Source organism: Tupaia chinensis, unplaced genomic scaffold (assembly GCF_000334495.1).
Source record: "Tupaia chinensis unplaced genomic scaffold, TupChi_1.0 Scaffold000682_1, whole genome shotgun sequence".
Classification (NCBI taxonomy): Eukaryota; Metazoa; Chordata; class Mammalia; order Scandentia; family Tupaiidae; genus Tupaia; species Tupaia belangeri.
Genome location: NW_006160205.1, coordinates 138,456 through 163,531, shown reverse-complemented (window position 1 = coordinate 163,531; position 25,076 = coordinate 138,456). Strand labels below are relative to the sequence as shown.

Genomic DNA, 25,076 nt, shown 5'->3' with positions numbered 1-25,076 from the left:
AGAGAATGTAGCCCCTCTAAGATGGCTTTACACTGAATGATGGCCTCCATTCTCCCACTTCCCTCAGCCCCTAGAAGGAATCTTGAATTACTAATAATTGCTGTGTTTCCTACTGATGAAGTCTGAATAATTGACAGGAATTTTCCCACATAAATGTTATTAGTTACAAAGTTTCTATATGGGGACAACCAGTGATATGATTAGTTAAGGAAGCTGGATTCCACATGACTGACTGCCCAGCTGAAGTCCATGGCCCGCAGCTTGGAAAGCATGCTGGGTACATTTGCACATGTAACCAAAAGACTGAAAGGAGGGAGAGATTGAGGAGGAGGGATCACCATGTTACCATTCTCCATGGAGAATCCGCTCTCTCTCCCTCTCCCTCTTTCTCTCTCTCTCCAGTGAGCAAGAGCAAGCATACCTTCTGATAACTAGGATAGAAGAAAAAGGAAAAAAATCTGCGTGTTCTAGACTTTCACAGGGCATCCTGATCACAGTGCAGCAGTCTCCCTTTTGCAGAAGCCCGGTGAGGGCAGAGAAAAGGAAACTTCAGGCATGACCAGTAATATATACGCTGGGTTCTATGCCAATGCAAATATGCTGAAAGTTCATCAGTTGAGTTTTCACTGATTATTCCTATGAGACCAATCCAGTTATTGAAAAATCAGTTTCCATTATTCTTGTCCATGAAGCAGAACTTGCCAGGGGCCTAGAATACAATTTAGAGTATAGTCAGATGAGATTTGCACTTCTTCCAACCCAGCAAAGTCACTCCCTGGCCATTATTTTTCACTATTGTAAATAGCAAGAGGCAGATGAAAAGGTAAAAAAATATGTTGGTTGGAAGATACTTATTCTCGCCTACCTAGGGCAATCAAGGAGAGACATCAGCTCCAGATTTGGTAAGTGATAACTCACATTTGACTTTAATATACTATGATAAACTTTGAGGAATATATCTTTTAAAACATAAAATGCTTTACTTCTGATTTAAAGTTTGGGGGATTGGTCCTGTGCCGGAGGCAGGTTAGATTTAGCATCTCTGGAAATTCCAGAGCAATTTTAAACTACTCTTTTTGATCACTTGCTGCAGCTCCGGCTTTCAAAGAGAATGAGATGTTTTGGGAATGAATTGTGATGGACTTATATGAAAATTTATATGACCAAGAATTGGATTTGTTCCCCTGGAATATTATAGATTATGTTTTATGTTGGAATTACATCAGCAAGCAGAGCAGCAGAAGGCTGGCTTAATGTAGCTAAAAATATACCTTGACTTTCCACTTGGCATAGAACTCCCCCCTCCCCAACCAGTTTCTTCCCTAATGAAAATAATGGCTTCATGACTCATATATGTGATAGACAGTAGGGAATATTTGAGTCTTAAAATAGGGAGAGTTTGAGGAAGGACTAATGGGCCCTTTCTAATTTCTTTTCCATTCATCTCACCCCTCCTGTTTTCCTGTCACCATCCTATTTCAAGCCTTCATCACCCCATCCAGGCCTTATCGCAGTTGGTCCTTTCTCAGTTCCCAGCTCTCTTTGCTTTAATTTGGCCTGTGCCCTGACACATGGTCAGCCTTCCTCTTTTACCACTTCCTCATGGAATCCCCTGCCATCCTTCAGTGACTTCTCATCTGCTCCTCAGTAAGCTACAAACGACCTTCACAGCAACCACCTTAGTCCAAGCCTTTACTAGCTTTTACCTGGAGTTCGGCAATGCCTCCTAACTTGTCACCTAGTTGGTCTCATTCTTGCTTTAAGTTTCCAAATATATAAGTACCATTGAGTGTAGGATGATTTTGGGTGCCACTCGGCCACTTTATTTACAACATTGTTTCCAATGCATTGTTAACACATTCCTGTGAAAAGGTAACTGGTAGATAGATTAAAACTATGAATTAATACATATTATTGCATAGAAGGAGAGTCACCAACAAAGTGGGCTGAGGGGTAACTTCATGGAGTATGTGGATCTGTTGAGGCCTTTCTATAACTCTTAGAACTCTCACTTGACCTCACTTCGCAGGGGACTGTTTCACCAACTCACTTCGTGATCAAGGTGGTTTACTGCCATGTCCACATCAGCAGCGATATGGTTAAAATGACAGCAGAAAGGCTACACTGGCCACAACCTGGCTTCCTGCCTTCTGCCTGGACTTTTGGAATCTGCACTAGTATTGCAAAGCCATACTGTGGTGATTTGAAACATTAATTCATCTTTCTGAAGAGCCTCAATTACAAAATGATGAGTAGCTTAGCCACTGAGAGAATCTTATTCAATATTTGTTTCTTATTTTATTTTTAAATTTTACGGGAACTTGATATTAAATGAGGAACCGTAGGCAGAAAGTGCTGAAAGAAGAAACAAAGAGGATGCTGGGGAGAGCTGAACCTAATGAAAGCTCTGTATCCACAAAATAAGTTGTGGCTTTGTAAATTCACTCTAAGTACATTTGAGGAACAATAAACCATAAAAGAGGTTACTGTGACCTTGGATTCTATATAGCTTTTGAGATAAAAGGTCTAAGTATCAGAATGCATTTGGTTGACTGTAGTGTTGTTGACTGATTAAAAACAATTCATGTTCCTAGAACCCTCTGGTGGAATGCTGATGAGAGGCTGGCCTGGATGCACTGCACACAATGGACTCTCTCAAAGCAGAGATCAAAGTTGCTTTGCTAAAATGGAACACTAAAAGGTAAGTCTTTGTAACCATAGTTGAATGAGGCAAAGCTACAGACTTAAGGATTAAATTGCAATACATTGACTTTTCATTTATTACTTATCGGATACATGTCTTAAAAGCATTTTGAAGATGTTCTGAATTCTAATCATTGCCCAGGATAACAACGTTTAAAGCATTTACTGTCTGCAAATATTTCTCCTTTGACTATCTACATCCTATTTTTCTGATTGCCTTAAAAATGAATACTTAAACGTAATCTTGGCTTCATCATTTTCATGTGTATAACTAAGATTAGTGATTAAAATCATAGGCTTTGGGATTAATAATCCTGGGTTGAAACCTTGGCATAATTACTTATATGCTGTGTGGCATTGCACAATTGACTTAATCTCTTTACACCTCTGTTTCCTTGAGAAAAATGGAAATAATAGAACCTATTCCATAGGGCTGTTTAGAAAATATTACAATGAATATTAAGCACTTATCAGATATTTTCTATGTGATATTTTGTCTCATCTTTAAATACATAAATAAATATTAAATAAATGACAATGACCATGATAATATTGTCAGTAAGGGAACACATCAGCCTCTCTGGCCCATCCCAACCATATATTAAGAGTGCAGGAAGAACTTTGAGTGTTGGTACATAGTATTGCAATTCACAACCAAGAAATGCCTTTGTCTCACCCTCCTGCTCACCCCCTTTCCCCATGGAGTCCTGACAGAGAGCACTATATGGAAAGGAAACTACAATAGCTAGAAGTGAAAATTAATTACTCCCTTACTGTTGTGTAAACTCCTCTCAGGGTAGATCTTTCTGGCCAGTTAGGTGTAGACTTCAAGATTTAAATGAAGACTTCTGCTTCCTACCCCTGGAATCAAGATAGCCCTTAGCTGAGGTTCATTCTCAATTATCAATTGAGATGTGAAACAGACAGGAGACAGGGCCAACTTTCCTTTATATTTGCAGGAAAACAAATATTGTGGATCTTACCTTTAAGCCAGTAACCCCAACCTGTCTCAAATTATATCATGTTGTAAAATGTGGCCCAGTGTATGTCTTGGCCTCTGACCAAAGAGATAAACAATTATTTTTCTCTTAGAGGCTGGTAAAGAGCAAAATAACCATCACTTCCATAGGTAGCTTCTCAAAATGTGGAGTCTTTTAAACAGAAGTTGCTTTATTTGACAAATGTAAATACATTGGAATCTCAGGCAAAAGAGAAATCACTTTTGAGTAGAAGGATGTCACATGTAACATTTGGGACATTCTTATACTAAAATATTCATTGTTTTTCTGATATTTGAAGTTAACTGTACATTCTGTATTTTACTTGGCAATTCTATTTTCAAAAGTTTAGGGTAAATTTGATGATGGTTAATTGAGACTGGTGAAAAAGCTTCAGAGCAGAGTTTTGCAACCTTGAAGCTATGGATATTTAGATATTTCTATGTCATTGGAGCCTGTCCTGTGAGTTGCCCAGTATTTAGCAGAGTTCCTGGCTTCTACCCATTAGATACTAGTAGTAACGCCACTTCTCCATTGTGACAATTGATTATATCTTCAGACTTTGCGAAATAGTGGGGGAGTAAATTGCTCCTACTTGAGAACTGCTGCTTTAGAAGTAGTGGCAGAAGCAGAACTATGAAACATATCAAGATGGTAGACCAAAAGGTGGCACATTTGTCCAAGTAATTATGAAGGTCTTGCTCCTACCTCTATTTCTCCCACTCTCCCCACATTCTGGGATCCTTCCCTGTAATGTTAAGAGGTATCTAGACCTATGTGTGAGAAGCCCAGTAATCTAATTTTAGTCTTATGTTGATTATAATCCCTAGAAAGTCATTGCACTGTTCACTTTGCCTTTCTATATAACCAACCTGAAGGTATTGTGGCAACTATTCAGGTTTTTAGTCAGATCTCTTACTCTCACTGAAGAACACTCAACAAACTATTATGCCAAGTATTTGTGTTTTGTTATGGGCCGTCATTTTGTGTGGCCTAGGGAAATTTAGTATTTGATGGGTAAAACTCTTAGAGTTGAGCCACCTTCCTTAAGTAAATATGTTATTCTTTCACTAGTCATTTTGTAGAGGGAGAAACTTAGAGACATTGGATAATGAATTCTGGTCTTCAAACATTTCCCACCTGCCCCTCTACTCCTAAAACAAAATGCTGATAAGGCTTTATGCATTATTTTCTATTCGTTAAGTTTCCTGGGCTAAATATGTTTTTCCCCCTTGGAAAGAAGTGGAACAACTTTTGCTCTATTAACTTTGATTGTCCAGCATTGATAATTAATTTTGTAGGCCTATCAGCTTTTGTAGTGGGGAAATTTCATTAGCAACTTAAATGTAACTTCATTTTTTCATTGCTTTCCATATTTTGTTGGCGAGAAGTAATGGCTTTATAAAAATCCACTGAGCAAAGCAAAGACAATGTAACTATATAGTTACACTATTGTGGGGAAAAATTTTTCCTCCGTTCTCCATTTTATGTAAAGGTTGTATGTTCTCAGATCTCTCCTTTTTTATTATAGTGTGCTTCCTTAGTCAGAACACTCTTCTTAAAGAAACCTCATCTTAAAGAACAACATTATCTTTATTTGTCATTTCAGGTCTTTATCATTGCAGAAAATATCTGTTCCTTTTCAGATTCTGATTATTTGTGTTTAATCAATAAGCACATCCCTTTTGATCTGTCTTACCTTTGCAATTGTATTTTACCAGCTGTGTATATTTTATTGTATAAGAATTCAATTGAAAGAGCCATTCATGTTTGCAAAAAGGATGATGTTTTATTATTGGTTATAAAGAAATTTCACACTTTGTATAACTGACTCTTTCTGTTAAAGCACGATGAATTCTGAAAGTGAACAAAGTTAACAAACCGTGGAAAGCAAGGCCACAGAAACTTCTCATAGTATTCTGGCCATGTTATAAAATTAAGATGTGGTAATTTTTGTGTCTTTAATTGACAAGCATTCAATTCACATTCAAAATGCACAATATTTGCATAATTTGATAGTATGTAGATTAGAATAAAAAGATGATGGTTAAAATATTTAACACCAATGCGGCATGGCCAGATCAATTACAGCAGGTACCATATTACTGGGGTAGGATTCCATAGACCCTTGCAGACCAGGTGTTTGTCCTTCAGTTACTAGACCATGGGTAGAGGTGTAGGAGCTTGGAGAGAGACCAAGGTGACTGGGGAAAGGAGGAAGCACTAAGAGGTTCAAGGTAACAACTGTTCATGAGCCAATCTGATGACATTTTAGTATTTTAGCAGTTTAACAACTGTACCACTGTGTACCGACTGGACTAAGAAGTGAAATATGGAAAGTGCAATGTAGTCAGAAAAGTAGACTCAAGTTTTCAGAATTCCTGGTACAGCCATCAACTCACTATGTGGTCTTGGATAAGTCAGTTCTTGGGGCCTCCATTTTCTCTTATGACATAAGAGGATGTTGGATAAGAACAGCCCTAGAACATCCCTCCTTCTTCTTAGAATCTACTTTTTCTTTTTAATGATCTGCAAGTTCTATGCCGAGAGTATAGAGCTATCTTTCTGAACTTTTGAAAATCAGAGACTAAAGTGTTTTCTAAGGGTGTGGGACTCACATGCTCTGTGGTTTGTGAATAACGTCACAGTTCAATAAGAATTAAGCCAGCATTGTCTATAGATACAGTATGCTGTTGGTAGCAAGGCAAGAGCATTCAACACCTTTTTAAAGGCAGCTTTAAAAACATATATATATTTTCAAAAATCAATAGTTTTCAATGTTTGTTGGAATTTATTGTATATTTTAAGAATGTGCTAGTTTATTACAGAAATAAATATTGCTTTTGTGTAATATTTCCTAAATTAGGAAAACTCTAGGTATTTTGGAGTTATACATTGTTTTTTGTTTTCCTTCCTAGATCACAAAATATTCCTTTAAATCCCTGACATGCTTTCCTGTTCTTTGATTATGAATACATAATGATTTTTTAAATATTTGGTCATTATATCGACATTTTGGGAATATAGAAACACAAATTAGAACAATATATTTGTCTAGCGACTAGAATCAGGCCTACAGAAAATAAAGGAGATTCTGGAGTAATTCAACACAGCTCTATTCCCCCACAAATTGTTTGCTTTAATGAATTTGAGTGAAAGTTACTTTCTGGTGTATATCACGTTTTTTTTTTTTTAATTCCAAGTATAAAGAAGCATTCTAAGTGATCATTAATTACTATAATTATCAGAAAAGGAAAAAAAAATCTATGATTTCTGAAGCTCGTGGCATACTAGGAAATTTAATGTTTAATAAGTATCTACGTGTGTATCTCACCTGGATGCCTATACAAATGATAGTTTAGTAAGATAAACTGATTCTGTTTTAATAGCCTATTGCTTATTGTACCTGACAAACAGAAATGAGGAAAATAAAGAATCGATCATCTCAGGTCATTTTCTTTAAACTTATACATAATTCCCATTTATGCTTATAAGAATGAAGAAGTGCCTTTCTGTAACAAATTAAGAATATGCATAACCTGTTACGACATAGTCATAGACACATAATAACGTGGTCTAGAATTATAGTACTCTCTTGAAGTACAGCATATTCAAAATTCACTGGAGATGTCTTAGAGACATCTGTTGTAATTACAGGAACATGGTTTCTAATTCATTTAATTCCCTTTCCTACCTAAACTGTACATATAAGTGAATTTTAAGAGACTGTATAAATAAATTTTTAATTACAAAATGATGTTATACGATACATTATTAATAATAACCAACAATGCGTAATGTTTATGCATGAGTCCATTAGAAAGACAAGCTAATGTATGTCAATTCTAAAAGAATGCACTAATTTGTCCTGAATTTGTGAATGAGGTTGAATCCACGAGGCAAGCTGATGAGTACAGTCACAGAGAGTGAGTTAGCATGCTATTTTATAGTCAAGAAACATCTTGCACCTATGGCATTTAAGAGGTATTTAAGGTTTGTTTATCGCATGTGATCAAGAATCCTATGTTTTAGTGAGCCATGCGGTTATGAAATTTGGAATAAGACCATTAAATCGACAATACTAGTTTTCCCAGACAGGTGCGGAATAAAATGGCCTATAGCATCCAGGAACTGTGTACAGTCTTTACATTTCAGTACATGGAAATCACAGTCTTGCTGCAATGGAAATTCCCACCATGGCCAGAAGGACTGCCGGAATGTAGTTACAGCAGGTCACTAGCGGTAACAGATTTCTGAAATCTCCATGGCCAGCTCCAGACACTCACTGGTTTCATGGCAAGATTCAAAAAGGCTGCAGTCCACATCACAGTTGCAGTTGCAGTCATTACGAGCGTGGTTTTCATCCGAAGTGTGGTGATACCGGTGAGAGGGGCAGCACAAGTTGATACACACTGTTTCGCATGTGTCAGGGAGCATCAGGAGACAGTCCCAAAACTGGCAAAACAGGCAGGTGAGGATAAGGGAGGCACACTCCTCTGTTTAAAGAAGAAGAAAGAACATTAATAGTGTGACAGATGAGGGTACCTATGAAGGCCAGCCAGGTGTGGTCATATGCTTGATAACTTTATAGCCAACTCTTTATTATTCATCCACATTAGGGGTAGAGTACGCCATTATTCTCTCAAGTTCTCTCTTCTCCATGCCAGTACTCACTCTACTTAAGTAATTGCTTTATTAACTTCCTGAGCATTTCCTATTGATTGGACATAATCTGGTTATTTAAAGTGCTGTCACTTTTCTAAACTCCTTTATTTACTTTGCCTGCAGACGTGCTGGGAAGCCACACAATTAGCTACCTATCTGGCAACCTTGCAACTGTCTGAAAAATAGCAGGGCCTTCCCAAAGGGCAGAGGGCTTAAGAGCAATTAAAGTTGAGGTCAGGGAGAGAGTACAATTGTCCTGCTTCTCTCACCAAGCTTTATAATGTGTTTGCCATGGATTCCTATAAATCTGCCCCACCCATATTTAAATGCAAGCAAAAAGCACATTTCAAAACTTAATATAAATGCTTTTTAAAATAATCACAGCTTTTTGGGTTGTGTTTTATTTTTAATCCCTGTCTCCATTTTTCTCCTGTTATGTAAAGCCTTGATTTTATATTCAAGTTGTTTAAGGGAAATACGTCATCATAGGCCTAAAAGGTTTTAAATCTTATCAATCCTCTTTAAGAAAATTGGTTTAAAAATTTACTATGCAGACTTGTAAAAATCTGGAAAGTATCTCTAAGGCATTGAAGGTAATTGGTAATTCTAGCCAAACAGCTGCGATGGGTTATAGATTATTATATTTTTTGTTTCCATAAAGGGAATTAGTTAAAAGATGTAGCAGTTCTCTTGTTAAAATTATAACTTTTCTCTATTTTTACGTTAAAAAAGAAACTCTCAAAAATGTGTGAGAGTTTTGTAAAAGAGAAGGTAAGCATTCAAGACGTATACCATCTTATTAATTAAAATTAGTAATCTGAAGCTTGTTGCTGGTTGAAAGTAACATTCCAGTTGGAGAAAGATTCCTCTCCAGATGGGCTAATCGGTTGATTAAAGTTTGACTTGCATAAGAATCTATCCTTTTCCAAATAAGAATAGTAATAACTTTTTGATTGTCAGACTTTGGCCAATGGAGATTACATAAACTTACAGAAGTGATTTTCTCCTTTGCTACAAAGTGCTTTGCTAAGCTTTATTCCTTTACTTCTAACAATAGTTACCACTAAACTAAATGCTTTTTAAAATAATCACAGCTTTTTGGGTTGTGTTTTATTTTTAATCCCTGTCTCCATTTTTCTCCTGTTATGTAAAGCCTTGATTTTATATTCAAGTTGTTTAAGGGAAATACGTCATCATAGGCCTAAAAGGTTTTAAATCTTATCAATCCTCTTTAAGAAAATTGGTTTAAAAATTTACTATGCAGACTTGTAAAAATCTGGAAAGTATCTCTAAGGCATTGAAGGTAATTGGTAATTCTAGCCAAACAGCTGCGATGGGTTATAGATTATTATATTTTTTGTTTCCATAAAGGGAATTAGTTAAAAGATGTAGCAGTTCTCTTGTTAAAATTATAACTTTTCTCTATTTTTACGTTAAAAAAGAAACTCTCAAAAATGTGTGAGAGTTTTGTAAAAGAGAAGGTAAGCATTCAAGACGTATACCATCTTATTAATTAAAATTAGTAATCTGAAGCTTGTTGCTGGTTGAAAGTAACATTCCAGTTGGAGAAAGATTCCTCTCCAGATGGGCTAATCGGTTGATTAAAGTTTGACTTGCATAAGAATCTATCCTTTTCCAAATAAGAATAGTAATAACTTTTTGATTGTCAGACTTTGGCCAATGGAGATTACATAAACTTACAGAAGTGATTTTCTCCTTTGCTACAAAGTGCTTTGCTAAGCTTTATTCCTTTACTCTAACAATAGTTACCACTAAACTTTTTTTTTTAACTTTTGTTTATATATGTGTTAATCTTTAAGAGAAGAGAAAACACAGAAATGTACTCAGAAAAGGAAAAATATTTTAAAGAAAGCCATTTTAATTTCTTGTAAAGATATGACACAAAGTTCTAAAGTGAGACCTGCTATAGGTAAACAGAAACTTCCCTCCTCCCTTCGTTTCCCTCCCTCTCGCCCTCCTTTCCATTCTTCCCAATAAGATGGTGCTAAAGAACCACACGGTGACTTTTATAACTGCTTTAATTGCCATATATTGTTGCAGGTGCTGGGGCCGTTACTCAGTATTTATAGCTTAGGCAGCATACTCTGTAATACCTCTATGGCGTACTTACCCATCTCTTTGCCAGACTTTGTGTATTTTTATTCGCGTAGAACCAGCTTCCAGCATATGGCCAACTCACCCATATCTCATAAGTCACCACCAACCACCCACAAAAATTCAGGAGTAAGTTAGTAAGAGTACATTGACTTTATTTCATTTGTGCTTTTCTGAAGAGGGCGTGTTGGTGGGCACACAACCTCCCTGAGTCTTACTAATGCCAAGATTGCTACTATAGCAGCCTCTGACAAAGAGCTTCTCAGTGCAAAATAATCCAAGTAAATATGCCGTGATCAAGAGATGTACGCAGGCTTATGATCATATGAAAATGATCCCCCTAGGATACCAGCAGATGGCGTAATGGTTACGTCAGTGGACTCCCACATGGCTGACTGTGGTTCCAGTCCTGGACCCGGTAACTTGAAAATCGTGCTTGATGCATGTGTGTGTGTGTGTGTGTGTGTGTGTACAAGATCCTGAGAGGAGAATGTAGGAGAAGGGATTGTGGTGTGGCCCTCCCCCTGGGGGATGACTTCTCACTTTCTGTCTCTCTATCTCTGGCAAGTGCACGTGCCCCATAGCAAAAATCTCAATTAAAAAAAAAAAAAAAAAAAAAAGATCCCCCTGGACTCAGTCCTTATACATGCAGTGCTGACAGTTTGGTTTGGAGATAAGTAGGGAGGATGCAAGGTCGCTATGAGGGTCAGAGCTTGTGTTTCCTGTCAGGCCGTGAAGAAGCTATTGGGAAAATGACCTGATAATTTCCTGAGGGCATAAACTCTTTCTGTTCAGTTGTTCTTGCTAATGTCTCAAGTTGGCAGTCACTGGAGGGCTCCATGTCTGAAGCATACTGCAGACTTTACTTACAAGAAAACATTTTGGCCTAATTCGTTGGCCACATTGGCATTTGTTTCATTCCATGTCTCTATTTTGCACTTGAAAATAGAGGTAATTTTTGTTTGTTTGTTTTTAAGCCCTTTTTATTTGGTTTTTAAAAGTCAGAGCTTCTTCACCCCCACCCCCCTCAAAACAAAACACAACAAAACTTGTGACATTACTAAATTGAAACAGATTTTCCCAAACTTTCAAGTGTGTTCTTCATTTTTCGTAAAAGGCATAACTAAATGATTCTACATGAGTGGACAAAAACTGTTTTGCATATGGTCAATTTTTGTTTGCACAGAAGTAACACAAGCAGTCCAGGAGAAAATTTGCAACTGATTGAAAAGAGCATTGGACTTTTCTTCTGAATGAGTATATTTTCCTTTGCTTGGCCTATTTTCTGGTGTTTAATGTTTAATAAACATAATATTCAAAGTCATATCCCATGATTAACATCCCTTCTTCAGGCCCATCCAAAAGAGTATGCCATGTGTCCCATTGCATACTTCAGTTCTCTTCTCAAATGTCATCCAAACATCTCGCTTACTAAGGCTGAATTGCATTTTGGATCTCCCTTTCCCCTACCCACAAACCTGTCCGTCCTCCAGCTTTTTCTTGTTAATGGCTCCTGAACACCAAGATGAAGTCAGCAGAGTCATTAATTTTTCTTTCCAATTCGTCCCTATCCAGGTCATCGCTGTGTTGTGGTTCTTTTTTGTATTTGAAATCCATCTACACTCAGTGCTGCCATCTTAGTTTTGCCCACTCTCTGCCATCATCAGGTCCATTGCAGTGGCCTTCTTTCTAGGACATGTCCACCTTAGCCAATCTTAAATTCATCAGTTTCTATGATGTTTTCAATTCTAAATTAGAACAACTCACTCTCCCTTTGAAGTCCCAAAACCTTCCCATAGCCTGTAAGGCCCTGCTTGATTGGGCTCCATTCCTTCTTTCCCGTCTGGTCCTCCATTGCCACTCCAGTCACACTGGCTTGAGTGCAGCATTTGGAATGCCCAGGGCCTTTGCACATTCTGTGCCTTCTGCTTCCATTGCACACCATGCTCCCACAACTTTGCCCAGTTCCTATTCAGAACTTTAGATCTTTATCTTAAAATACCTTCCCCCTAAGTCATATTCTTGCTGAAACTCTTAAAGCACTTTGCTTTAATATTCTTCATAGCATAGACCACACCACAGAATGACATTAAACTAATTGTGTCATTTCGCTTCCTACCAGAATTAATTTATAGGAGATAAGAAAGCCATGTCTTCTCTTGGAGGAATAAATCAATTAATGATTCTAAGAGGTAAATATTGTGATTCCCCAGTTTTTAGATGAAAGGGCTAAGTTTCAGAGATTGTAACGGACTGTCCTAAGTCCTCCCAACTATGCAGTGTGGTGAAGTCAGGATTAAAACCTAAGTTTCTCTGGATCCAAAGACCCCAGTGTACCTTTAGTCTCATTGGAGAAATAGGAGGATCATGAAGCAACCCACAGCCCTTTACGTTTTATGTGCCTCTGTTCCTCTCACATCTCAGGCTGGAAATAACCCTGAGTTGCATACTACTAATACCCCTGACTATAGGTAAGGAAACCATTGCTAGCATGTTTAAGAGGCATGTCCCAGGAAATTTTAACTTAAAAAACAAAACCAAAAAACATCTCAACAAAACAAGCAAATATTTCTTGCTCCCCTAGGAATCATTATTCAAATAGCAAGCATGTGGTTCTTCTAGAAGTGGCTCAAGATAAATAACCCAAATAAATAATCCTTCTTCCTCTTCCCTCAAAATAAAGTAAAAAAAAAAAGAAAGAGGTGAAATGAACCTGGCCCCCACCCAGTATTCTGATAAGCTAATATACAAATCACAGAGACTTCAGCATCTTGATGAGCTTTGTGACATAGTGGCTCCAGCTGATTACTAAAAGTTTTTGGTTCAAAAGTATAAAAACTAATTCCCACTCCCTCAACATTAAGTTCTTTAAAAAAATGTATTTCTGTGATGTAGAATAAATAAAGTGTGACTGAATGCCTTTCTCTAGCTGGGGTATCATCTCTGATGTTATCAATTTTAATAGCTACTTAAATATGTCAAGATCTATTTAAGTTCAGACAAGCACAACTAACGTTCAAGTCAGTTCTTTAGAACTAGAATGACTAGATTTGGATGATACTTAGTAAATTTGTGCTTGTGTTTTTTTCTGAGCAAATGAACTGAAATAATTATAAAATTGAAACATTTTATAAGGTGACACTACTGCATTTAATTGTATGAAATTTACAGTCTAGAAAATGTAATCATTTTATTCAGTAGTCCATGGTGTAATTAAGACTATTCTTTTGAGATATCTTGTATTTATGATTTTCCCCTTCCACCTGGATGAGATGTCTCAAATTCAAAATTATACATCAATTAGGTATATTCTCAGGATTATTTTTTAAGGGGCCTGTTTTCTAATATTATGTGTTTCCCTGATTTTCTTGTCCACAGGGATGCTTTTGCAATCAGTGGAACATAGAAACAGAAGCACAGACTCAGATAGTTCTCTGGACTTTTTTCCATTTTATTCAGGAAAGGGACCACACACGATGAGCCACAATTTAATAATAAAGTAATGTTGCAGCACATAGTGTGTGATGTGCAGTAAAGATCCTTTTAAATTCCCATCAGAGCACACACCATGAACTGTGCTAATGGATGTAACACATTTTACAAAATCTGCATGTGTGAGGCTTTTCCATCCTGTTTTAAGTGGAGCAATGTATATAAATAATAGATATTAGCAATTAAGCATCCATTCCTATGCACTCATTTATACATTTGAAAATAAATTAACCACAAACTACATGAAAGTGGATGCAATCTTCTCTTTTCCCTTCTGTTTTCCCTGCTGTTCCTGAAAGATATTTCTGTATTTATCTCAGTACGAACAATGACCCCAGCTCTCAATTTCTGCATCCTTAAATTAATTACTATCAAAAATTCTCTAAGATAAAGTGGGCCTGACTTAACTCTTGATTTCCTTGATGTTTGCTGTTAGGATAAGGAGAGTTTCTTGTCAGTAGCTGCGAATCTTAGTCTGGGCTTTTATTTAGGTACTAAGAGCTCTTTCCTCATTGGGAATATTTTGTACAAGGTAGGAAAGGAAGGGTAGGCTGTTACTATCTATGGGGTCAGCTTAAATGCCAAGTTTCCTGGATCATACATCCAGTCCTCAGCCCAAGCCTTCAGAAAAGCAACCTGCTTCAGTCATCCTCATGAGTCTCCTTTGCTCATTTGTGCAGAGGAATCTCTTGTGTGTGTGTGTGTGTGTGTGTGTGTGTGTATTTGGTATGAGATTCTTGGGGATCAGTTGTCATTCAAATGGAGTGGTCATTTTGGCCCTTCCCTGAGAATGCAAGGGTTCAGGTATCATGCTGGTTGGCTAATTCCCCCTGGATTTCTGATAGGGCAAATCACAATGGTTTGGGAGGGATTCGGTTTTACTGGTGGACATGAATGGCAATTCCTAATTCTTAGGATCGTTAGCCTGATGAGGAACATCCATGAACCCCAGTACAATCTGATAAAATGCTCTGGCCTCAAAATGCTTTTGCAAAGAACACTCCTACATTGCCTGCTTCCTTGACTGGCATTAACCTTTTCCAAGCTAAAAACTTGAGTATCTTCTTGGACTCCAGGTTATAACCTGGTAGGCTGTAAGCCAAAGTTGGCCCAAAAATGTGTTGCTGGGTATATGTTAGGCATCATAAAACTCATAAGCAAATAGAGCTAGCTATCACCACTGGAGAATTTATAAATTCCTTTTTTGAAAAAAATTAATTGTTAAAATTTTAAGATTTTTGCCATAGGACATGTGTACTGGCTGGAGAGGTAAAAAAAGAGAAACAGTGAGAAGGAAAGTGAGAAATTACCTTCCAAAGGGGATGGTCATACCACAGTTCCTTCTCCACTCTTCTGGAATTTGGGGCATGCATACACATGAACCTGGCAAGATTATTTATTTATTTATTTATTATTTTTATTTATTTATTTTTTTAGAGGTTTTTGCTATAGGGCACATGCGCTCGCCAGACAGAGAGAGACCGAGAGACAGAAAGTGAGAAATCACCTCCCATGGGGGATGGCCACGCCGCAATCCCTTCTCCTCCATTCTCCTCTTGGGATCTTGGGTATGTATGCACACGCGCCCGGTGTGAGTTTTAAGCCACTGGGTCCGGGACGCCAACTGCGGTCGACTACGTGGGAGTCCAGCAACATAGCCATTATGCTAACTGCTGGTCCCAACCTGGCAAGATTTTCAAGCCACCAGGTCTGGGACCGAAAGTACGTTTGACCATGGGGGAGTCCATTGCTATAACCAGTATGCCACCTTCTGGCCCTCAGATTTAGAAATTTCACATACTAGTCTCTGGCTTTTCTTTAAAAACTTTTCGATCTGGCAGTTCTAGGCCTGTTTTTCCTTGTGGCAACAATTAGCTGGATCTGTGCAGAGGCAGTGTTCTTCAGTTTGCCATAGTCCTTACTGATCCCTATTGTCTACATCTGTCTTGCTTCATTATTCGCATTCTTCCCAGGCAACTGCAGGCAATCAAGTCTATAGCTATTTTTCTGATCTAAAGCATCTAAGAAACGTTTGTACAGCATACCGCATGTATAATATACGTTAGAAGTCTTTCTCTTTACTTTCGGAAATTGTAATCATAATAAAAGCTAAAATGGAGTACCTAGTATGTGCCAGCTTTGATATTAGATGTTCTACACATGTTATTTTATTGATCCTCAAAATACCCTGTGGTGTATTATTTACTAGCCCATTATGTAACTAAAAGACTGAGATTCAGAGATGATAAAAATCCTGCCCAGTTTTGTAGTTAATACACTTTAGAGACAAGAGTTAAACCCATGTGGTTCCAGAGGTTCTGTTTTATAAAATTTATTTACAAAATTTTATTTTCAAAAAATAAATATGAATTTAAATGTAGACCAGAAATAATACCCTGCTATGCTTTCTTCTTAGAATCTCTAGTCTTTCTTTGAACGCAAATGTAGATACCAAACACTTCAAAATTCCGGAATAGTTTCTTTTGTAAAGGTCACTGCAGAATTAACCTAAGTAAAATTCCATGTGTCTTGGTGTGGACTCCATGATTTTGAACTTGACTGTGTTGATAATTTAGCACGAAATGAACATGAAATTGACCTTGCAGGTGGAACGTGCCCCTTTATGCCTTACAGGAATGGTTTGGTCTAGGTTTGCTCTGAACAGAATGCCTAGGAAGTGTATCACCTAGCAGAACCAACCCCTTTTCATAGACTGCTGATGTAAGCAACTTCCTATTTTATTCCATCTCTATTTAATACCATTCCACTCTGCCTTCTTCTCCTTTCTGCCTAGAACCACAGAGCTGAGAGAAGAAGTGTGCCATTTTTCTTTATCTACTTCATAGCCCTATAGCAAGAATGATCACACCCTACCACAGCTATTTAAAACATGTTGCCTCTGATTCCCAGCTTTGAGAGCAAACAATCTGCCAAGCACCTCATAACTGCAAAGTGACCTTGACATGTGTCATTCACCAGGGTTTTCAAATCAAAGTCTTTCTGTTTAATATTCATAAAGACTTTTTTTTTCCCCCAACAGCATATGTGATGATTTTACAAGGGCTGGGGGTTGGGGAGCTTTATTTAGAGATGGGTTGAATTTTGAGAAACATACCATCAGTGTCTCTCTGATGAACTGAAGTATCAGTTTGGAGGTAGGAAAATTTCGTTTGGCATTCTTCAAGGGAGGACAGTGATGTGCTGGATTCTGACAGTTTTTTCTCATTGGGGGTTTCCTTGGCTGGTCCATCTGTGATATTGAATTCGGATACTGAATTTATAACGATAGCATTAATGGGTTTCTCGTCTGCATGCTTTTCATTTGTGAGTTGTGTATCTAGACGAAAAGAGAAAACATTTACAGAGACCCACTATAGCTTATGACCTAATAATGATCTAAGAAGAGACATTTGCAGAAAATGTCACATTATAAACTTTTGTAAGAATAAAGTCTTATTAAAAAGAATGAAGCATTGAGCAGAATAATTTTGAATGAAGATAGAAAAGAATAAAGAATTATTAACTTTTATACAAGTTTCACCTATCACAGAGATTCATAACACTTATTTCTGCTTTGTTGTTGATGATGACTGGGGAGAACCAAGAATTTCATTTACTTGGATCAGCAAAGTCTCTCAGTAAGTTATTGGCATGTCGTCAGAGTATATTATGAATCTGAGAAGCAGGGTAAGAGCCTTAAGCACTGGGCAGTGCTGAAGAGTAATTTATATGTCTCAATCAGGTCACTTGATTTCTTTGCTTCTACAAACCTCAATTTCCTCATTTGTGTAAGAGATGTAGATATAGAGATGAATAGTCTAGAAGCTTTCCCTATGTATACCTTCAAGACTCTTGGTTGCTACTATTCCTTCTCTGCTTTGGCATTTGTGAGGTCCATATTTATGTAATAATTTCTATGGATTTTGGGTGTGCTTCTTTGAAACATACTTATTTCCATGTAACTGCATTGTTGGAGACATTCAGGGGACTTCTAACAAGGTCCTTGATTGAGATTCAGGTTTGGAGTGGCATAGAGGGGACTGAAAAGCCAAGTGCTTCATGTATGTTAGAACTCCTATCAGCATTTGTTTTCCATAGTAATCAGAGGCCCTTATGGATCAAGCACTGGGCTGAACACTGGCAGTACAGTGGTGACGAAGACAGGCATAGTTTCTAGCCTTCACCAGCATCATACAAGTTAGCGAAGAAATTGTTGCTTAAGTTACTGAAACATGGGCAAAAGAGAAGCATACCATGAATCATGGTAGAGCCCCAGACTGTGGAGTATTGCAGCTTATAACTTATTGACACCCGTAAGGTAGAGTCCTAAAATCAAGAAAAGACTTGAGAAGGTATTCTCAAACATGCAGCCCGACTGATTCTCAGGCACGTATTAAGACCTAAATAAATCACAGGTGATTTGGCAGCATCTTTGGGAGGTGATAGAGATATGTTCTGAGTAAGTGCTTTCCCATTGTCAGCCTAATGCCTGGTTGATCCAACAGTGCTCATTGAGAGTCTGAAATCAGTAATATAATTGGCAACCTGATTTAATTTCAGCGTCCTTATGCAGTTCAGTACAAGAAATGTGTTCTCGCCAAGTCCACCTTCATTGTTCATTCCAAAGTTGCTTCTTCATTTGTGACAGACGTAAATCTCTACTGGGTCCTGCCTCCCAGGGCTGTGTTTCTCAGACTTCTGCAGAATAAATCATCTGAGGAATCTTTTAAAAATTTGGAATTATTGGGAACCAGCAGTTATCATAATGGTTATGTCACTGGACTCCCATGTAGTCGACCGCGGTTTGAGTCCCGGACCCGGTGGCTTAAAACTCACACCAGGCACGTGTGCGTGCGTGCTCAAGATCCCGAGAGGAGAATGGAGGAGAAGGGATTGCGGCGTGACCATCCCCCCTGGGGGGTGATTTCTTGCTTTCTGTCTCACTGTCTCTCTCTGTCTGTCTGGCGAGCGCATGCGCCCTATAGCGAAAACCTCTCCAAAAAAAAAAAATTGAAATTATTTAATTTCTAGAGGGGGTATTGAAACTTCCCATGTGAATTCAGCATACATTTAAGTTTGAGAACCACTGTCCTAGGGACCTTCCACTTTCTGGAGTGGAAGAAGAGAACAGCCTACTGACTTGTGCATTGGTAATCTCCAGAAACCGATCATGGCATGGTTGCTCTCCAAAGGATCCAAACAGCACCAGTGCTAACAGTCTGGTACATGCCATTGTCCTGGGTTATTTTTGTTTCTTTGTGATCTTCTGAGGAGCTTCATTTTTCATCAGTGTTTAATTTTTATTCTCTTCCCATTATGCTGTTGGCTTTAAATCACTTTGTTGTAGTTTCACCCTTCCTAAAAAGAACTGGCAGGAATAGGGGTGCAGGAAAACATGTATTTTTTTTTTCCAGCAATTAGTAGGATATTGTATATTGAATAATGAAATAGAATCAGCTCAATAGGTTTGGAAATTCTAGGCTTCCTCTCATTCAGGAGGGAGGGACTCACCAAAATAATGATGCAATGATGATGATGATGAAAGTTAATTTTTCTTAAATTAGGTAATTGATATAAAAAACACATGGACATTCAAATTATGCCTTAGTTCATTTTGGAGTAGTATTGCTATTTCTGGACAGATAATTTTTTTGTCATGAAAAGATCATTGTGTCTTTAGCAGTATTCTTGTCCAGTACCCACTAGATGCAGTAGCACCTGTCCCTCTGGGTCATTGCAATAAAAATGTCTATAGACATTGTCAATTTCCCTTCTAAGACAAAATTATCAATGTGTAAACCACTGTTTTACACACGCGCACTGTGCACAGTGCACACACGCACACACAGTTGCATGCACTTTATATCATGTTCTTAAACATAAGCATCACAAAGACTCTAGGAGGTAGATACTTTTGTGCTCATTGAACAAATGGAAAATGTGTGACTTGGTAATCCCATTTAATAGTTGACTGAGAGTAACTGAGGTCTATAGAGTTTATTTAAGTAAGTTGTCCGAAGCCTGTTTTTTTGTGTTTGGAGAGGTTTTTGCTATAGGGCGCATGTGCTCACCAGAAAGACAGAGAGAGACAGAGAGATAGAAAGTGAGAAATTACGACCCAGGGGGGATGACCACACCACAATCGTTTCTCTTTTATTCTCCTCTTGGGATCTTGGGCACACACCACACATGCCCTGTGTGAGTGTAAGCTGCCAGGCCCGGGCCTCGAACTGTGGTCGACTACATGGGAGACCAGCGACACAGCCATTATGCCAACTACTGGTCCCTCAAAGCTTCTTCTTTAGTCAGCGGTAGAACTAGGGTTTGAACCTAGGCCTGGTGGATTCCAAAATCTTTGCTCTTACCCTTGCTCCTTTTATATGGTACATTTTATGATTTATTTTTACCTCTTATCTCTGTTTCCTAATTGCCGAGACTGTGCATTGGCAAAATTCTCCTCACCTAAATCCCATGATGTATCACTTACCTCAAACTGAGCCTTGAAAATAACTTAGTGTTACTGACCCATCTTTCCCCAAGCAGTCTATGCAAAGCATAAATTCCTTCTTGCACACTTAGAGACGCCTGCCTGTTCAGCTACAGCCTCTTTGTACCTCCTAGTAGAGAGAAGCTCAGAAAAAGCTGATAGATAACGAAACCTTGATGAGTATAGAGATTGCGGCAGCTATTTACTTAACAGAATTAATTAACAATCAGTTCAAATTATCACACGTAGTCAGGCCGCATGTAATTTAAATTGCTTTTGCACAAAGTAATTCAGTAACAAAAAAAAAAGTTGGATAGAGGTTACTGGAATGTAAGAACATGCGGAGAATACAGTATACAGCCAAGTGGTATATGATTCTCTTTTTAATTTCCGACAATTTTAAGTATAGCATTTTGAATGTAAGTGGCGTGCTACATTAAGCAACCATTTGGAGCACGCGAGGCTTGTACTGAGAGAATTTTATAGAGAAGTTAAACTGCCATTCATAAAGTTATTTTAATTCTATATCTCTGTTTATATTTTTATTTTTTCATTCCCCAGTGGGAACTATCTGTTGCTCATTAGAAAATCATCTGACATACACACATTTTAGAAGCCAGTCTGTTCAACTCAGAATTCTGACATCTGAAGTGAGTCACAATTTTTGGGTAAATGTTACTGACATCTTCCAACTTTTATAGATGGATGCTAACAATAATTTCCCCAGATTCCTTCTTTATGAGGTTATTTGACATTGTACCCATAGTATTATAAAGTAGCATAAGCTAAAAGGAGAAACACATAAGAAGTGGTATCACATCTTCTGCAGAGAAAACTATTTCAGAATTAAATAAAGAACTCGTGAAACTATATTTGGAATGTTATACATAGTTCTTGACATTAACTTAAAGAAAATAATTTTTTAAACAGAAAAAACAGACTAAAATTAGGACAGAAATTAGCAGCTCATCTATGAGGGGACTTCAAAAAGTTCATGGAAAATGAGTTATGAAAAAGTGTGGCTTTTAAAATTTTTTGCACCAAAATAAATCTGTGTTTTAATTCTATTTTCTTCCACAAACTTTTTGAATTCCCTGTGTGTATTTCTTAGAAAAAAAAATTAAGTGTATCTTTAAAGTCAGTGAAATAGAAAATTCATGTTTGGGCTAGAAATAATTACAAGAACCAGTGGGCATAAACTTAAGTAACAGAAAAGATAGACAGTTAATTAATTTTTTATTACCATTGAGCAAATGTTATTAATTTAATTCAATTAACATTTATTGAATACCCACATGCAATGAATGAATCAATGTGACAGGAGCTATTAATTTATTTACTTTCAGTTATTAAGGAAACATTGTAATGATTTTCATTTTTGCTCACTGAATGTGACTTGTAATTTTTACATCCAAGTATCCTCTATTTGAGTCTTTATAGGTGTAAGCATTTGAATTATGACTAGGTAGCATCTCTTCTCCTTGGTTTCTCTGAATCCATTCTTGTTTTCTCTTCTCCTTACCTTTCCTTCTCCCTCTCTCTCTATTTCTATTTATTTCTTATTTAATTCTTTACTTCTCTGACAGACCTTCCCTATATCTATGAATTATTAATGTCTTTTTTTTTTTTAGACTTTTGCCATGGGGTGTGTGTGCTTGCCAGAGAGAGAGAGAGAGAGAGAGAGACTGTGAGAAATCCCCCAGCAGGATGGTCACACTACAATCCCTTTTCCTCCACTCTCCTCCCAGGATTCTGGGTATGCACATACCACACACCCAGCATGATTTTCAAGCCATCAGGTCCAGGACTTGAACTGCAGTCTGTCAAGTGGGAGTTCAGCATCTTAACAACCTTGCCACCTGCTGGCCTTCTTTAGTTCTTTCTATGTATGTAGTCCTTATGATTCTGTTCTCGGTTCTTTTCTTTCTACTCTGAAAGGTCAGATTTGACCACACTTAACATTTACTTTCTTTGAGAACTTGGTCCCTAAATCTCTGTGTAGTCAGTCAGGCAACATTTACTGAGCATAAACTATATGCCTAGCCCTAACTGCTAGAAAATTCAAAGAATAACAAACAGCTTTGGTCACCAAGAGCCCCATAGTCATCACAATTGCAATAAGTCTGTAATTGTCTGCTGGGTATTTTATTTGGGTTACCAGCGCTATTCTTTCAATTATTATGTCTCTTTCTACTAAGTCTTGTTCTTCTCCTCAAACTGTGTAGCTCTATCACTTTGAGAATTCACCATTCAGTTTTTCTTCATTGTACTGTCGTTTTTCTAGTTCCCTGGGCTTAAAATTACTCTTTGATTCGTGCCATTCCTTCATCCAATCATTTACCCGTTTTAGTGTCTTCTTCCTTCTACCTATCTCTCAAGTCTATATCTGCTTTTTCATTTCCATTGGTGCCCCTGCAGTTTAATCAACTGTATCCTTAAATCTGAGCACTTTCAGTAGGTCTTGAATATAGTGATGACTTCCTCCAAGACATCTCATACACTGTGATCAAAATAATGTTTTGAACACTATTCTTCCATTTATATGATTCCCAAAATAATTTAAACACACACACATATGCACAGACAAAAAAATATTAATCACTCACTAGTACCTGAATATTTCTCTATTCTTTTTTTCTTTTTAATGAGCCTATCCATTTTGTTGCCAAGTTGCCTTTTGAGACAGGTAGCTTGTTACTTTTTCTCATGACCAGTAAATTCCAGCAGCCTATATGAAAATCATTAGATATGCCTTTAAGGTAGAGAGATTTTAGTGTTACTTCTAGTCCAGAATGTTTAAAGTGAGTGTGTATTTCAAGCGTGTGGACCTTTTTAAAAACTGTAATGGTGAATTATATTTTCCCTTGCATTTAAACAATGCTCTACTTAGAATTTAGTACTGTAATTATCTGTGGTTGAAATCGGATCAAGGCAGTCAAGTGACATTTTAAGGTATAAACCACCAAACCATTAACAAATTATGGTGGTTAGTAAAAGTAGTTAATTGAAGTGACAATGTAGAGGAAAAAAAAATTTTCCATTTATTGTGAAACTTTTCTTAAGTTCACATAAATGTCAGAAATTTGTTCTTGTTGTTAAAATACACGAATACATTTCCGACAGTGTTGTAGGTAGTGGCAGAATTTGGAACATACAGGGAAACATTTGAACTAATCGAATATGGTGAAAATTATTAGAGAGGGCAAGAATCATCTTTTCTAGATATGTAGATCATTATTATTCTTATAGTGAATGTAATTTGGAAACTGATACAGTGGCTCAAGACAGGGCAAAATTATGAAAATAAGAAATCTTTAGCAATGCTAAAAGCATAATGTACTAAAAAGTGATCAATACTCAAAAGAGCTGTGTTTTCAAAAAAGCCATATCTATATTTTTTGGAGGCAAAGTTATAAAACTGGGTGGATTATTTTCTCCAGCTGAGGGATGAAGTCTTCTTCAAATAGTCCCACCTTTTGAAATGAATAGAAAAATGTAATTCTTGTAATACTCAATTGCTATATCATGCTAGATTAGATTAGACTAAAAAAATACCTTGGGCTCATTAAAGCTAAAATTTGTGGTAGATAAATATATTTGACATTTTTTTCTTCAATTTTCAAATGCCAGCTCTGGTTGGAAGATGTCCTTTAAAGACTTTCAAGTTAAAGTAGCAATTTTCTATCTCATTGTTTTGATTTGACTTTTTCAGTACTTCAACTAAAACTGCCTCAAAAAAACATTAGATGAAATGTTTATCAAGAGCCATGACAAGAGGACATGTTAAGCCTTTTCAATCAGTCTTAGTAAATCTTTTTTTAAAAAAGAGAAAAAGCAAAAGTATATTACTTCTTCAGAAATCATAGCAGTGAGTGTTCAAGGTGAAAAGGATTAAAGGAAAAGAAAGAACTGAGCGAAGAAGGTTGAACATGGCTCCCTTCTTCAAACTTCCTTCATACCCACAAAGCAACCTCAGTCTCAAGGAGCTGAGTAGGTTTTCTCTCTCTCTCTCTCTTTTTTTGTCTAACTCTTCTATGTAATTATCTTCATTTTCGCTTGCCACTACACTCTGCACCTGTAGACAGACATAGGCTCAGTGATATACTTTTATAGCTAGATCGTAAGCTGGTAACAAGGAGCAATTCACTCCTAAGAGGTGGTTGAATCTTCTCCAGACATGAAAACAGTTTGCAATTATGAGTCTCCATTTCATTTTTATGCAGTTACCTTCAGTTTAATGTTTGTAAAAAGTGTCTCAAGAAATAAAGATTATGTTATCCAAGAAAAAAAATGGGCTAGCAGTTTTTATAGTTTGATGCACTTGGGTTAGTAATAGGTTTAGTGCTCTGAAAAAATAAATGAAGCCAGTCAGGCTATAAACTTATGCATAATTGGTATTACATATACTGTTGAATTTTTTTAACCATCAGTGTTTAAATTTGAATGTTAAAAAATAAACTATAATTATTCAAAATATTCTCTATTATGTTAAAACCATCACAATTTATTCATCCCAACTATTTGAATGACATTTAAAGTCTCTCATGTGCATTATCACATTTGAAGCTCACAACAGTTTTGCAAACTGTTATCATCACTATTACATGAATGGGGAA

The 25,076-nt window shown here is 37.1% G+C and overlaps 1 protein-coding gene across 2 annotated transcripts in view; it reads right to left on the bottom strand.

Moving 5' to 3' along the window:
- Nucleotides 1-7,937: 7,937 nt before the first annotated feature.
- Nucleotides 7,938-25,076, bottom strand: part of MDFIC2 (MyoD family inhibitor domain containing 2) — a 140,229-nt gene continuing 123,090 nt past the window's right edge. For both annotated transcript variants that reach the window (XM_027776553.1, XM_006160348.1), the window contains 2 exons: nt 17,089-17,310; nt 7,938-8,197 (listed from right to left, as the gene is read on the bottom strand). In XM_027776553.1, coding sequence (XP_027632354.1) covers nt 7,938-8,197; nt 17,089-17,310 — 482 coding nt within the window. The remainder of the gene's footprint in view (nt 8,198-17,088; nt 17,311-25,076) is intronic.